The sequence below is a fragment of the Trypanosoma theileri genome (assembly GCF_002087225.1).
Source record: "Trypanosoma theileri isolate Edinburgh chromosome Unknown TM35_Tth_47_V1, whole genome shotgun sequence".
Classification (NCBI taxonomy): domain Eukaryota; phylum Euglenozoa; class Kinetoplastea; order Trypanosomatida; family Trypanosomatidae; genus Trypanosoma; species Trypanosoma theileri.
Window position 1 is genome coordinate 110,450 of NW_021639889.1, and position 15,276 is coordinate 125,725.

At 41.5% G+C, this 15,276-nt stretch overlaps 8 protein-coding genes across 8 annotated transcripts; all 8 read right to left on the bottom strand.

Annotated features, from left to right (window-relative positions):
- Positions 1-1,392: 1,392 nt before the first annotated feature.
- Positions 1,393-2,292, bottom strand: TM35_000471470 (uncharacterized protein; the record flags this gene model as incomplete). Its single annotated transcript, XM_029030407.1, has 1 exon — positions 1,393-2,292. One exon carries the CDS (start codon positions 2,290-2,292, stop codon positions 1,393-1,395), a length of 900 nt encoding a protein of 299 aa, XP_028878318.1.
- A 931-nt stretch (positions 2,293-3,223) lies between these two features.
- Positions 3,224-4,168, bottom strand: TM35_000471480 (uncharacterized protein; the record flags this gene model as incomplete). Its single annotated transcript, XM_029030408.1, has 1 exon — positions 3,224-4,168. The coding sequence occupies one exon, from the start codon at positions 4,166-4,168 to the stop codon at positions 3,224-3,226; it is 945 nt and encodes a 314-aa protein (XP_028878319.1).
- A 1,376-nt stretch (positions 4,169-5,544) lies between these two features.
- On the bottom strand, positions 5,545-6,324 carry TM35_000471490 (uncharacterized protein; the record flags this gene model as incomplete). Its single annotated transcript, XM_029030409.1, has 1 exon — positions 5,545-6,324. One exon carries the CDS (start codon positions 6,322-6,324, stop codon positions 5,545-5,547), a length of 780 nt encoding a protein of 259 aa, XP_028878320.1.
- A 791-nt stretch (positions 6,325-7,115) lies between these two features.
- On the bottom strand, positions 7,116-7,964 carry TM35_000471500 (uncharacterized protein; the record flags this gene model as incomplete). Its single annotated transcript, XM_029030410.1, has 1 exon — positions 7,116-7,964. The coding sequence occupies one exon, from the start codon at positions 7,962-7,964 to the stop codon at positions 7,116-7,118; it is 849 nt and encodes a 282-aa protein (XP_028878321.1).
- Positions 7,965-8,906: 942 nt separating this feature from the next.
- TM35_000471510 (uncharacterized protein) lies at positions 8,907-9,776 on the bottom strand (the record flags this gene model as incomplete). The annotated part of the gene is made up of 1 exon (XM_029030411.1): positions 8,907-9,776. One exon carries the CDS (start codon positions 9,774-9,776, stop codon positions 8,907-8,909), a length of 870 nt encoding a protein of 289 aa, XP_028878322.1.
- Positions 9,777-11,029: 1,253 nt separating this feature from the next.
- On the bottom strand, positions 11,030-11,986 carry TM35_000471520 (uncharacterized protein; the record flags this gene model as incomplete). The annotated part of the gene is made up of 1 exon (XM_029030412.1): positions 11,030-11,986. One exon carries the CDS (start codon positions 11,984-11,986, stop codon positions 11,030-11,032), a length of 957 nt encoding a protein of 318 aa, XP_028878323.1.
- Positions 11,987-12,972: 986 nt separating this feature from the next.
- On the bottom strand, positions 12,973-13,725 carry TM35_000471530 (uncharacterized protein; the record flags this gene model as incomplete). Its single annotated transcript, XM_029030413.1, has 1 exon — positions 12,973-13,725. The coding sequence occupies one exon, from the start codon at positions 13,723-13,725 to the stop codon at positions 12,973-12,975; it is 753 nt and encodes a 250-aa protein (XP_028878324.1).
- A 173-nt stretch (positions 13,726-13,898) lies between these two features.
- TM35_000471540 (uncharacterized protein) lies at positions 13,899-14,777 on the bottom strand (the record flags this gene model as incomplete). Its single annotated transcript, XM_029030414.1, has 1 exon — positions 13,899-14,777. One exon carries the CDS (start codon positions 14,775-14,777, stop codon positions 13,899-13,901), a length of 879 nt encoding a protein of 292 aa, XP_028878325.1.
- Between the last annotated feature and the right edge of the window lie 499 nt (positions 14,778-15,276).

Sequence of the window (15,276 nt, forward strand, 5' to 3'; positions counted from 1 at the left end):
GGCTGAACCACCCAGCAAACCATAAGCAAAGAAACACATATTAATCATTAGCCCAAATTTACCATTAAACACAGAAATATACACCAACTATGGGTATAACTCCATATGGGTGTATACGCAATTATAAACATTAATTTATCTGTTATTATTATTTCCTTTTCCCTCACACTGCAAAAAACAGTTCATCATCATCATTACAGTGCAAGCCCAGGCACACACACACACACAGAGAGAGTCTCCAAGAACACACACACACACACACAATGGAGTAGCAATAATTATTATAGGATAAACACAGGGAGAGCAAAAACACACAAAACATAATAACATTAAGAAACGAAAAAAAAGAATATCCCAACAGGTGGAAGATTAGTTAGACTGTAGTGTGGATGCACGCAAAAAGGAAAAAAAAACAAAGGATGACCTGAGTCACACCATCACCAACACACAATCAGCACACAAGAATACAGGCCAGTGTAACCACAATCAGTAGTGGTACACGCACCCACACAGAACTGCTGATACTGCTGCTGCTGTNCCCGCACGACACCTCCACAGCCCCACGGGATACACCACGGCCACTGGGACTGTCATTATCAACAGCAGCAGCAGCCGCCATGGTATACCCGCAGGTACAGCACAGCACAACGGCCAACACACACTTCACACGGCACATCATCATCATCATGAGAGAAACAATAGTTTGGTTTGCGTAAAAACACTGATCTAGAAAGAAAGACAATCAAAAAGTGAAAAAAGAAAATAAATGAAGTATCAAACATGTTAGGACACACGAATCGATTACCACTATAGAAGGTCACATCGTGAAAAGTAAAACTACCAGTTAAAGAATGCAATACAGAGCAATATCCTCAGTAAGAGTAAAAACAAAAAAAAAGGCACACATTGACAAATATCTCAAAAAAAGGCTCGGCGAGTCAGCAAAATCATCAAGCAAAGAAACAGATATTAACTATTAGCCCAATTTACCCAGTAAACACAGAAATATACACCAACTATGGGTGTAAGTCTATATGTGTCCGTATACAAGTAATTATAAATATAAATTCATCTGTTATTATTATTTCCTGTTTTCCCTTTCCTTCCCAATGCAAAAAAGCAGTTCATCATCATTATCATCACAGTGCAAGCCCAGGTGCAGACACACAGAGAGAGTCTCCAAGAACACACACACACACAATGGAGTAGCAATAATAATAATTATAGGATAAACACAGAGAGCACAAAAACACACACAAAACACATTAACATTAAGAAACAAAAAAAAGAAGAGAAATTCCCAACAGGTGAAAGATTAGTTTGACTGTAGGGATGCATGCAAAAAAAAAAACAAAGGATGACCTGAGTCACACCACCACACCACCATTACAATCAGCACACAAGAATACAGGCCAGTGTAACCACAATCAGTAGTGGTACACGCACCCACACAGAACTGCTCATACTGCTGCTGCTGTCTGCATCACCCTTCTTGTTATTTGCAGTCTCAGGAGGAAGTGTTGTTGTGGTTGTTGTGGTGGTGGTAGTGGTTGATTCCTCATTATGTGTTGTAGTGTCATCCGCAGTATTTGCAGTTCCTTCTGGTGAAGGGGATGCAGGAGTCTCAGCACCAGCGGCAGTAGATGATTGTGGTCCAATAATTTCTTGTGGTTGTGCGGTTGTTTGGGCAGCAGATTCTGTATTGGGTGTAGTATCATTACTTTTAGGTTCATCTTCTCCTGTAGTTGTAGGCCTTTGCACTTCCATAGTGTTCTGTTGCGACTGTGCAGTACCAAGGTTACTTTGTTGACCGGCTGGTTGTGAATGGGCCGGCAATTCAGTTCTTTCGCTGGTACTGTCCCTATGGCTACCATTACCCGGTGGTGGTGGTGGTGTAGCATCTCTCTTGATTGCCTCAGTCTTTGGGCCCTTGAGATCAACTGTTTCTTTAGTCAATGTATTTTCCGTTTCTCCTCTACCTGGCTCGAGCTCCGAAACTCCGTTAACCAATTCACTACCAGGTCCCCCATGATCTGCAGGATGCGGCTCCTCTTGTAAGTTCCTGGCAGTTTTACTGCATTGAGATTTATCGACCTTGGTACGGCAGTCATCTGTGTCAGGAACTTCAACACTAGAAGAAGGAGCACAGTCTGCAGCACCATCATCAGAACCAGTAGGGGGACATTCACGAGGAGAAGAACCGGTGGATTGAGAAACCGTTTCAGCCGTCCCACACAGAGGGGGTACACTCAGAAACAAAATCAAAGCACACAACAAAAAGCGCAGTAGCATCGCAATAAAAATTATTCTCCTTGCTTTCGATACCTCAACTGGATCAGGAATAAAAAAAGAAAGCAAAACAGAAAGCCAATAAAAAAGAGGCACATGGAGGAAAAAAGAGACAACAAAAAACATCAGTCACACAAAACATTAACACCAAAATAAACAATAAAGAGTCCATTAAATAGGAACATCACATACCAACTGTCTCAGAAATCGAGAGAAAAGAAAACTAACGGCATCATCAAACAACAAATTCAGCGAACTATGGCTATGCTTGAAAATCATTTGTAATAATAAATACCTGTGTGACACACAGTTATTACTCTTCATTCTGCACTACGCAGAGTACAATAAGAAAGAGGAACCAGACGCACAGAATGACCCAGCAAACCACAAGCAAGCAAACAAACAGATATTAACCATTAGCCCAACCTACCCAGTAAACACAGAAATACACCAACTATGGGTGTGTAGGTCTATATGTGTGTATACGCAATTATAAATATAAATTCATCTGTTATTATTATTTCCTTTTTTCCCACTGCAAAAAGCATTTCATCATCATCATTACAGTACAAGCCCAGGTGCACACACAGCGAGAGTCTCCAATAACACACACAAAATATCCCATGGCTCTAGTTTATGTATATTAAATTACTCCACAGACACATCTGTGTGTACTAGCAAGAGATGTATACCGTCAGTGAGCAGAACAGCCCAGTTTTCTGCAAACACACACAACGGGAAAAGCAAGTAATGGAATTAATAAGAAAATGAACACACACACACAAAAGTAAAAGAAAAAGAAAAGAAACTCGAATTAAAAGAGAAAGCTGATAAACAAATTACTAGTTTATTCACCCATGGGGTGGATGTACGCAATTATGATTATGTTAGTATTAACCATTATTATTATTTGTCCTCAGATGAGTCCCACTGTTCAGTACACGGTAACGGAGAACAACACAGCCACAATCAAGAGCGGTGCTGCAGTGCGCACCCACACAGGACTGACACTGCTGTCAACATTAGCCTTCTTCTGTAGAGTTGGAACGATGGTGTTAATTTCTGCGTTGGGTACAAGAGATGGAATGGTACTGTTTGTAGTTGGCGCTTCTGTAGGAGTGCGGCTGATCTCTGCGTTGGCTTGAGGAGATGGAGTTATTGGTGCTTCACTGTTGGTTTTGGTGGTGGCCGTTGAATCAGCATTGGCATTCTCATGCGATCCTTCTGTGCCAGTCGTACCTGGAGCTGCAGCTGACTGCTGTGTGGGATTAGGGGTGGTAAGTGTACTCGTCTCAGTTGGTGAATGATTCTGTGAAGGATTACCATCATTGGTATTACTGTTCACCGTGGCGTTTTCAGATGGTGTTTGTGATTGGTCGTGATTGGAATTAACCTCTCTGGCTGTGCTTATGGCTGTAGGCTTTGATAATGTTGTTCTTGCTTCTGACGCTGCTTCTGGTGAGCTGCTTGAGTCAACAGAATCTGTTGGTGAGCGTTTTGTAGCTTCAGGATGAGGTAGATCTTCTTGCACTCCAGTAGATACTAACGAAGTGCCTAATTCTCTCTCCTGTTGAAGCTGAGTGCCATTCTGAGATACCGAGTTCGTGTCTCCACGTGGTTGTTGCCGATGATCTCGTACTTCTTCTTGTTCTTGTTGTTCAGGTATACCTTTATCGTGTTCTTTGGTCAAAACAACTTCGAGTTTCTGACTTGTCTTCTCTCGTAAATCATGTTCTAGTGGTTTATGTCCAGATTCATCATCTCTGCTCTTCAGTGAGTCTTTGTCCTCTTTGGGCTCAAGTTTGCCTTCTATCGAATCTGTCGTTGTTTTCTTGAGCCATTCGGACACAGAAAAATCCCAACTACTCCAAAGTGCCATCACCGCCTTTGGTTGTCCAGCATTAGCAGTAGTAGTAATGGTTGTTGTTGTTCTTGTTGCTGCTCTTGCGGTACGCTGGCGGCAGAGGTCTGCGTACTTCCCACATGCAGACACACGGCTGCCCGCACCGCATGTAAGCCACTCGCTCTCAGCAGCGGGGCGTACACGCAGCGCACCGCCGGCCCCNCTTCTTGTTCTTGCATTGGTGATGTGTTCTCATGTGTACTCCTATGGTCGCCACCATTAGGTGCAGATGCTGAGACTGTTGGGTTCTCTCCATTTGCTTGTGTTGATTCAGATGGACGATCACCTGACTGGTGTCTGTCAGAAACTGTAGAAGTTGGAGGGGGATGCTCTTCAGTTGGTTTTGTAATCCGTCCTTCTGCAGACCCAAAGGAACTAAGAGGGTTATTTTGTCCCGGAGTACCTGATGGGGTGCCTTCTGCTTTTAAGGTTTGTTGAACAACCTGAGTTCCTGTTCTACCTTTATTTTCAGAATCATCTGTTAACTTTGCGTGATCACTTTGGGATACGTCTTGCTCTTGATGCGAATTTGTAATGACATGTATACCTCCTTGTACACCAGGTTTCAAATGTGGCATGACACTTGAAAGAGGTTTCGAGGTTGGACCATACTTAGGAGTATTACCAGAATTATTGCAAGCAGGATTTCTAAAAAAAAAAGGAGGAAGGCCAACGTAAGGAACACATTTACTGGACTCAGAAGCTTTAGGATCATCAGCCCATACTAACCCACAAGCACAACAGAGTGCAAGAGTTAGTAAACAAAGAAGGTAGCACCTTACCATTACAGCCTTTGTCATTGTTAATGATGATTATTTCAATAGACTGATACAAGAAAGAAGGAAAAAGGTGAGAGACATAGAGAGTGGATACAGGACACAAATACTCACCGTGGAAAAGAGAGAAAAGCAGTAACAGCACAGTAAAGCAAGAAAAATGAATATCCCACTTGTATTATAATAATATGTATCCATTAATAGAAAAAGAGAACACCTCACATTACCCAAATAAGAGAGAGAGCCAAAAACAAACACACAATACCCCATGGCTCTAGTTTATCTATTACATTACTGCACACACACATCTGTGTACTAGCAAGAGATGTATACCGTCAGTGAACAGAACAGCCCAGGTTTCTGCAAACACACACAACGGAAAAGCAAGTAATGGAATTATTAGAAAAAAGAACACACACACACACATAAAAGTAAAAAGAAAAGAAATTCCAATTAAAAGAGAAAGCTGGTAAACAGATTATTAGTTCATTCATTCACCCATGGGGGATAAATGGATATACGCAATTATGTTAGTTTAACCATTATTATTATTTGCTCTCAGATGACTCCCACTGTTCAGTACACGGTAACGGAGAACAACGCAGCCACAATCAGCAGCGGTGCTGCAGTGTGCATCCACAGAGGACTGACACTGCTGTCAACATTAGGCTTGTTCTGTAATGAGGAAGCAACGTTGCTGCTGATCTGTGGTTCCGGGGAAGGTAGAGGAGAGTTAACAGTTGTGTTTGGTAATTCGGTGTAAGTATTCTTAGTGTTGGCGGTAGCCGCAGAAGTGTCATTATCTTCTGATTCTGTCGTGGCAGGTGCATCATTCACTCCAATGGATTGGGTGGTTCTCACGGGAGTGTCAGTAGCAACGCTAGTCCTGCCATTACCTTCTTGGAGTTTATCCACTTCCGACACGACATTTTCTGTTTTTTCAGATTCTTGCGCAGAATTAGCATCGTTGACATTACGGTTATCTGTGGCGTTTGCAGACTCGGCCTGTGGGCTGCGTTTCATTGAATCAACATCTTTAGATGAGTCTGTGCCTTTAGCTGTAGTGTGGGTTTGCTCTCCTTCTGAGAGTGGTTTTTCTGTTTGTGGTGATCGTGAAATAGCTGATGAGGATCCGCTCCCTAGAGCGCCACCTTCTTTAGGTAGAGCGTTAGAAGATGTAACACGAGTTAACTCCTCTTGTCCTTTAGAGGAACCCAATGAGAGAACCTCCACTTCCGTATGATGCTCCTCTTTTTTCAACTCTGGTCCATGGTGAAGGACTCCTTCTGATTCTGAATCGTTTTCTTCGCGCGATTTCCCAACAGTTTCGGGATGTTCCTGTTCCTGAACTTGCATTTCTTCATGTTCCGATCCACGCTCACTTCTATTTTTTGATTTGTTCTTCCATGCAGACACGTTTTCAGGCGTTATATCTAGTTCAAAGACCTTGTCTGCATAGATATTAAAAAACGCAGTCACCGCTTTTGGCTGTCCAGCAGTAGTTCTAGCAATGGTTCTTGCTGCTCTTGCGGTACGCTGGCGGCAGAGGTCTGCGTACTTCCCACATGCAGACACACGGCTGCCCGCACCGCATGTAAGCCACTCGCTCNTACCAGTTAAAGAATGAAATACAGCGAAATAACCGTAGTAAGAGTAAAAACAAAAATAAAGCCCACACTCACAAATATCTCAAAAAAGGCTGAACCACCCAGCAAACCATAAGCAAAGAAATAGATATTAATCATTAGTCCAATTTATCCAGTAAACACAGAAATACACCAAATATGGCTGTCAGTCTATGTGTTTATATAAGCAATTATAAATATAAATTCATCTGTTATTATTATTTCCTTTCCCTTCACTGCAAAAAGCAGTTCATCATCATCACAGTGCAAAGCCCAGGTGCACACACAGAGAGAGTCTCCAAGAACACACACACACACAATGGAGTAGTAGCAATAACAATTATTATAGGATAAACACAGAGAGAGTAAAAACGCACAAAACACAGATTAACATTAAGAAACAAAAAAAAAGAAGAGGAATCCCAACAGGTGGAAGATTAGTTAGACTGTAGTGTGGACTCATGCAAAAAAAGAAGAAAGAAAACAAAGGATGACCTGAGTCACACTACCACATCATCACAATCAGCACACAAGATTACAGGCCAGTGTAACCACAATCAGTAGTGGCACACGCACCCACACAGAACTGCTGATACTGCTGCTGCTGTCTGCATCACCCTTCTTGTTGTTTGTGAGTTCAGGAGGAAGTGTTGTCGTAGTAGTACTAGTAGTAGTGGTAGTGGTGGTAGTGGTGGTGGTAGTTTCTGTATTATCTGCAGTACCTTCTTGAGTACTTGGTAATTCACTCTGTGCATCTCCAGATTCGTTATCATTCGGTGTGACTGAAGTGTTTGAAGAAGTCTCAGGTGTATTCTGAGGTGAAGTAGCAGAAGTCTCTTTCCCGTCAATAGTTCCTTGCAGTGATGTGACCACAGATTCTCCGTTTTGTGCATCATTAGTGTCGTTATGTTCCTGTCCTTGTCCTGATGATTTCGTTTCTCGCTGAATAGCATGGTTCTCTTTAGCGATTGCATCTCCCAAAGGTGCTGGAGCTTGGTGTTTTGCAGAAGGAGGTTCTTGACTTGGTTGCGTTGGAGAGGTTACTGCTGTAGTAGTAGATACCACTTGGCCATTTACTCCTGAACCACCAGAGAAGTCGATACCACTGTTTTGTCGATTGTGAGACACACCCTTGTTTTCTGCAACCATCTCATCCAACCACTTTTCTTGTTCTTCTTCTTCGTCAAACATAGGATTGAGAAGAAGCGCAGGAATAGCACGACGAACAAGAGAAGGAACACCAACAGTAGAAGGTTTAATAAGGGCATCAGAACCTTTAGGACTATCAGCCCATACTAACCCACAAGCACAACAGAGTACAAGAGTTAGTAAACAGAGCAGGTAACACCTCACCATTACAGCCTTTGTCATTGTTGTTGATTACTTCAGTAGACTAATACAAGAAAGAAAGAGGAACAGAAGGAAAAAGAATTATGATAGAAACAAACAAACAAACATACACCAATACAACAAGTACTCACAGTGGGATAGAGAGAAAGAGAAGCAGCAACAGTACAGTAAAGCAAAAGAAAAGAAATATCCCGCTTGTATAATAATATGTATCCATTAATAGAAAAGAAAACACCCCACAATACCCAAATAAAAGAGAGAGAACCAAACACACACACAATACCCCATGTCTCTAGTTTATGTATATTAAACTACTGCACACACACATCTGTGTGTACTAGCAATAGATGTATACCGTTAGTGAGCAGAACAGCCCAGTTTTCTGCACACACACAACGGGAAAAAGCAAGTAATGGAATTAATTAGAAAAAGAACACACACACATAAAAGTAAAGTAAAAGAAAAGATATTCGAATTGGAAGAGAATGCTGGTAAACAGATTATTAGTTTATTCATTCACCCATGGGGGATGTATGCAATTATGATTATATTATTTTAACCATTATTATTATTATTTGTTCTCAGATGAGCCCACCGTTCAGTACACGGTAACGGAGAACAATACAGCCACAATCAACAGCGGTGCTGAAGTGCGCATCCACACAGGACTGATACTGCTGTCAACATTACCCTTCATNATCTGTGTGTACTAGCAAGAGATGTATACCGTCAGTGAGCAGAACAGCCCAGTTTTCTGCAAACACACAACGGGAAAAGCAAGTAATGGAATTATTAGAAAAAGAACATACACAAAAGTAAAAGAAAAAGAAAAGAAATTCGAATTAAAAGAGAAATCTGGTAAACAGATTATTAGTTTATTTCACCCATGGGGGATGTACGCAATTATGATTATGTTAGGATTACCATTATTATTATTATTTGTCCTCATATGAGTCCCACCGTTCAGTACACGGCAACGGAGACCAACACAGCTACAATCAGCAGCGGTGCTGCAGTGCGCATCCACACAGGACTGATACTGCTGTCAACATTGGCCTTGTTCTCTACATTGGAAGTGATGTTGTTGATCTCTGCGTTGGGTACAGATGATGGAGTGGGAGTTGGTGCTTCTGTGGTGGTGTTCTCAGTGCTTGGCTGAGTAGTTGAATTGGTTTCTTGTGATTCTGGTGCAGCAGGCCCATCAACATTTGCACGAGATCGCTGGTTAGGATTAGAGTCGGCAGGTGTACCGTTATCCCCTGTGCTGCTCGATTCTACTTGATCACCTTGTGTACCTGCAGGAGTCCCCGGAGTATGGATTGGCGTGCTGGTAACTGTTCCTGTTGCTCTACTTTCTGTTCCTGGTTTCTTTCCTTTAACTTCAGGAGCACCATCAGGATCTTCTGATGATTCTGGTCCACGTTCTTGACTTCCTTCCTTCACGTGAGCATCTTGTAATTCAGAGCCATCACCGCTTCCTCCACCGGGGTGACTATCTTCACCCGAAATTGTTGATGAAGGTTTATCCAGAGATTTTAACCACTCCGAACAATTTTTTCCAGCAATAACAGCAGAAGCATTCTCCTTACACACCGCTCGCACCTTCTGTTCTTGTAGAGTTACATTCCAATGCCAATCAGTGTTCCAATTATACCCTTTAGGTAAGTTAGCTTTATCATGAAAAACGAATACGTCATCTTCACTATTCTCCTGGCCCGAAGCAGTCACCGCCTTTGGCTGTCCATTAGTAGCAGCAGAGGTCACAGTACTTCCACAGGCGCAGCACAACACAACGGCCAACACACACATCACACGGCGAATCATCATCATCATGAGAGAGACAATAGTTTGTTTCACGTAAAAACACTGACCTAGAAAGAAAGACGATCAAAAAGTAAAAAAAGAAAATAAATGAAGTATCAAACATGTTACGACACACAAATCGATTACCACAAAAGGGAGTCACATCGTGAAAGTAAAACCTACCAGCTAAAGAATGCAATACAGCACAATAACCTAACTAAGAGTAAAAACAAAAAAAAAGCCCACACTCACAAATATCTCAAAAAAGGCTGAACCACCCAGCAAACTCATCAAGCAAACAAACAGATATTAACCATTAACCCAATTAAACCAGTAAACACAGAAATACACCAACTATGGATGTAAGTCTATATGTGTATGTATATAAGCAATTATAAATATAAATTCATCTGTTATTATTATTTCCTTTTTTCCACTGCAAAAAACAGTTCATCATCATTATCATAGTGCAAGCCCAGGTGCACACACACAGAGAGAGTCTCCAAGAACACACACTCAATGGAGTAGCAATAATTATTATTATAGGATAAACATAGAGAGAGTAAAAACACACAAAACACAATATCATTAAGAAACAAAAAAAAGAAAAGAAAATCCAAACAGGTGNATTTTCTCGGTGCTCAGTGTACAAAAACACAGTAGCAAATATATTATTATTAGCAGTAAACAAGTGATTACCAACACTCTCTGGAAGGGACCCCACCACAGGGCTCAGCACACAGAGAGATCAACAACAGCGGCAGTAGTGGCAGTTCCTTTGTATTTATTCCACAAATATCAGCAGCATCAAGAGAGCGCCGTCTATTTTCTTTCCTTTCCTTCTCAGCAGCCACCCCGGCTTGTTCGGTGGCTTTACAAATCTTGACAGCGTCATCATAGTTCCTTCGTAATTCGATTTTTATTTCCGATTTTTTCTCTTCGATTTAGTCCCTCTGCCTGCTGTTAGATTTAACAATTGCATGAATAATATCAACATAGGGGAGTTCATGGTATAGATTGTTTAGGGAAAAGTCAAGTATGGAAACTGCAGCTATTCCGGTTATTTACACATAATTCTGTGAAGGTTAAGAAGTTAAAAAACTAATCAAATATCCACCCACTCAACATTGCCTTAAGCAAAGAGCGTCAATTGTCAATTTCTTTGATCGAATCATAAAACTCATGCTTATACTTATTGCGAGTGGTAGCTACCTCTTTTTCCAATGCTGCCATTTTGGCAATTCTTTCCTGGATCCAATTTACCAATTTTGCATATAATGACGTCATCCTTTCNAGCACACAAGAATACAGGCCAGTGTAACCACAATCAGTAGTGGCACACGCACCCACACAGAACTGCTGATACTGCTGCTGCTGTCTGCATCACCCTTCTTGTTGTTTGTGAGTTCAGGAGGAAGTGTTGTTGTTGTTGTTGTGGTAGTAGTGGTGGTTGTAGTTGATTCCTCATTATTATTAGGTGTATTGGTAGTGTCAGAGGTCATGTTTTCTGAGTTATTGGCATCACCTGTACCATTGTTTGGTTGTGAGTCATTTGTGTCAGTTGTCTGTTCTTGTCTCCCGCTGTTTTCTTGAGTGTCTGTATTATCTGTACTGGGTCCAGTAGAAGAATTGGGTTGTGCTCCCCTTTGATTTCCCTGTGGTCCTTGTGCTCCCGCATTGTTCTGTTCACCGTCTCTTTGAGGAGTGTCCATGTTTGGTGTACCTTCTGTTTGTGCCGGTTTCTTAGTATCCGTACTCTCGTCAGTCACAGCTTCACTCTCTTTTGTCGTCTCTACACCATCCCCTCCAGAAGGACTTTTCATTGGAGGGTCAGCAGCAGCAGCAACAGCAGGAGGATCTGGAGGAGCGGCAGGGGCAGGAACTACAGCAGGAGTATTGGGACCACTTATTGTTGCTGAAGGTGTACGATCTTCAGCTTTTATTCCATTGTGTTGACCATCTCCTGGAGTCAAGTCCCGCGAGGGTTTCGGTTGGCAATTCTTTCCCTTATTTGCCTCCTCATCATCTGATTGACATTCTGGTCCCCTAGCTACCTCTTCTCTCTCACGAGTTTCCAAAGTATCCTGCAAAGTGCTATCGCGATTGACAGTAACACGATCGCTTTTTTTAAGTTCCTCAGCTTCACTGTCAGCTGCCACACATCCACAGACACAACACAGTGCGAGGAACATAACATAAAGCACGTAACACTTTATCATCATGACAATGGCTGTTGCCATTGTTTCCTGGTATCACTAAGTCAGAGAAATAAGAAAGAATTAGAAAAAACACAAAACAATTAATAAAAAAAAACAAGAAAATTATAATCACAGATCAAATGAACAAAACAAATGACATTTACAAACAGAGAAAACACAATATCACAACAATCACTGAGAAAACGCCTAATTAAAGGAACAAAACACACAAGAACCAGTATTAAGAAAAAAAACCCGAAATAGAAATAATCAAGAAAATGCATTTAAAATGCTACCACCAAGAGCAGAAAACACACAAATATATAGCTCTCTATTCACTACTAAGTAAATAGAAAATTCTGAATTTATCCGTAACTGATAACATTTTGCACTCTGCAAAAAGCAAAAATACCACCACTATGCAGGTCAAAGCCCTAAACGACCCAGCAACTACAAGCAAAGAAACAGATACTTACAATTGAAAACAATTTACCAAAGCAAACACAGAAATATACACCAAATATGGGTGTTAGTCTATATGTGTATATACGCAATTATAAATATAAATTCATCTGTTATTATTATTTTCTTCTTTTCACTGCAAAAAACAGTTCATCATAATAATCACAGTGCAAGCCCAGGTGCACACACACACAGAGAGAGAGAGAGAGAGAGTCTCCAAGAACACACACACACACACACACAATGGAGTAGCAATAATTATAGGATAAACACAAAGAGAGAGCAAAAAGACACACAAAACACATTAACATTAAGAAAAACAAAAAGAAGAATATAATCCCAACAAGTGGAAGATTAGTTAGATTGTAGGGATGTATGCAAAGAGAAGAAAAGAAAACAAAGGATGACCTGAGTCACACCACCACCATCACTCAATCAGCACACAAGAATACAGGCCAGTGTAACCACAATCAGTAGTGGTATACGCACCCACACAGAATTNAGGGATGCATGCAAAGAAAGAAAAAAAGGATGACCTGAGTCACACCACATCACCATCACAATAATCAGCACACAAGAATACAGGCCAGTGTAACCATAATCAGTAGTGGTACACGCACCCACACAGAACTGCTGATACTGCTGCTGCTGTCTGCATCACCCTTCACATTTGGCATTATGGTGTCATTGCTGATTCCAGGTACAGGAGGAATTGTATTGGTGTTGGTGGTGGTGGTGGTAGTTGAGATTGATTCCTGGTTACTGGTTATATTGAGGGTAACAGAGTCCGTGTTCACGGTGGTATTCCCTTCTGATGATGTTCCCATAGTATTGACACCATTTGTTGATTCATTCTCTTCTGAAGTTGTCACATTATCAGTGGTACTGTTGGGCTCTGTGCTCATGTTATTTAATGTCTTTGAATCACCAGTAGATAGACCAGATTGAGTTATTTCACTAGGTGATGCATCTGTAGTAGGATGTGGGTTTGAGTCAGCAGTAACATGGGATTCTGTACTTGTTGTACCTGTGGCTCTTGGATCTTCATTGTGGTTATCTTGTTGAGGACCGTGTGCGGTCTCCTTTATCTGTTCTTGTTGCCCCTCAGTTCTCCTCTCATCTGACTCACTGGGTAGCGGCTGCTTCTGCGTACTTTCTGTTTGCTCTGTCACCTCACTACGCTGGTTGATACTTACATCTTGTACAGTATGAGCATGAGGAGAAGATAGGACAGTTTCCGGTTTACTCGCGTTCAAAGGAGTTTGAACTTCTAATGTGTCACCTGCCTTTTGTTGCTTCACCTTCTGCTCTCCATCCATCTCGTTCCTGTTCAAAACACCGCTTTCACCTTTAGTAACACTATTGGTCACGACAGGACGATTCCCATTCTTAATATCTGCACCAGGCAAACCACTACCACCTTGAATTTCCTTCGTACTGCCGGGACCCTTTGTACCACCTGGACGAACAGATGAAAGATCATCACGTTGATTTAAAAGAGACATACCATAAGAAGGGTGAGAATCATGAGAACCAGGAGCAGCAGGTTTAACAGCAGCATCACGATGAAGTTGGTGAGATGAAGGAAGAGAAGAGANGTGGTGGTGGTGGTGGTGGTGGTTGATTCTGTATTTCCCACCTCATTTTGGTTACTTAATGACTCACTCCCTTCAGGTGTAGTGTCATTCCCAGTCGTTGTGGTTTCAGATTCGCCATTGTTCTGTGTGACTGTACTGCTTGAAGAAGATGATTCTGTGACGGAATCACCATTGATGGGTACACTTCCACTTGAAGCACTGGTGTCGCTAGTTCCAGATGTAACTTCACTTGCAGACGCACCATCACTTTCTTCAGCAGAAGTAGTACTAACAACAGGAGGAGAAGCAACATTTTTATCCAGCACCTCGTTTTCCTGCAATCCATCTTGATTTTTCCCTTCTTGCAAAGACACTCCTTCCTGAGCACCGTCATTCTTTTTCTCAGGAGAGTCGCCGGACAACTTCCTTTTGGAGTCTTCTGTGGCTTGCAGTTTACCGTCTTTCTGTGTTAAAGATTGAAGCTTTTCTCCTTCATTGTCGGTACCCTGGGCAACAGCAGAAGACAATGGAGGAACCGGTGAAATTCCAGGAGCACCAGAACCTACTCCCCCACCTCCAGACGCCGCAGGCGGTCCATCAAGACGAGAATCCTGATCAGACTGTCCAGGTATCGGTTCCGGTGGTAGTGGAAGAGCCGGTTTCTCTTCTTTACAAGAAGGCTTAGTAGTAGCCGTACAAGCTTTAGTAGAACCTTCAGCAGGAAGAGTTTCCGTTTCACTCTCAAGAGTAGATTCACCACTTGCACCTAACACACACACAAAGGAAGTGCTCATTATCAGAATGATAAGTAAGAATACATGGCGTAGCATCATCATTGGAGAAGTCATTTTTTTTTTTTTTGGCGTCCTTTCACTGAAGAATACATAAGAAAGGAAAAAAAACAAAGAAACAAGTGAAGGCGAAATAGGTAACAAACCACTAAAAATAAACCACTAATAATCACAGCAAAAAAGAAAATAAACAGAAAAAACCAACCCACACGGAAAAAGCAATACTCCAAATATACTCGGAATTCCAATAAAAAGGCCAAGCACACAATACCCACTATTAAACATAAACTCCCCAGTAACACGACAAAGAAAAACAGAAATTAAAAGTGATGACAACAACAGCAGAAAACACACAAATACATAACTCTCAATTTCTTGTACCGATTGTAGCATATTATTAATTTATGTGAAAGAGATAATACTTGTTATCACTATCGAAAAACATATCACCATAACAGTACAGAGCAAAAAACACATACAACAATAAACAACACAAAAGCAA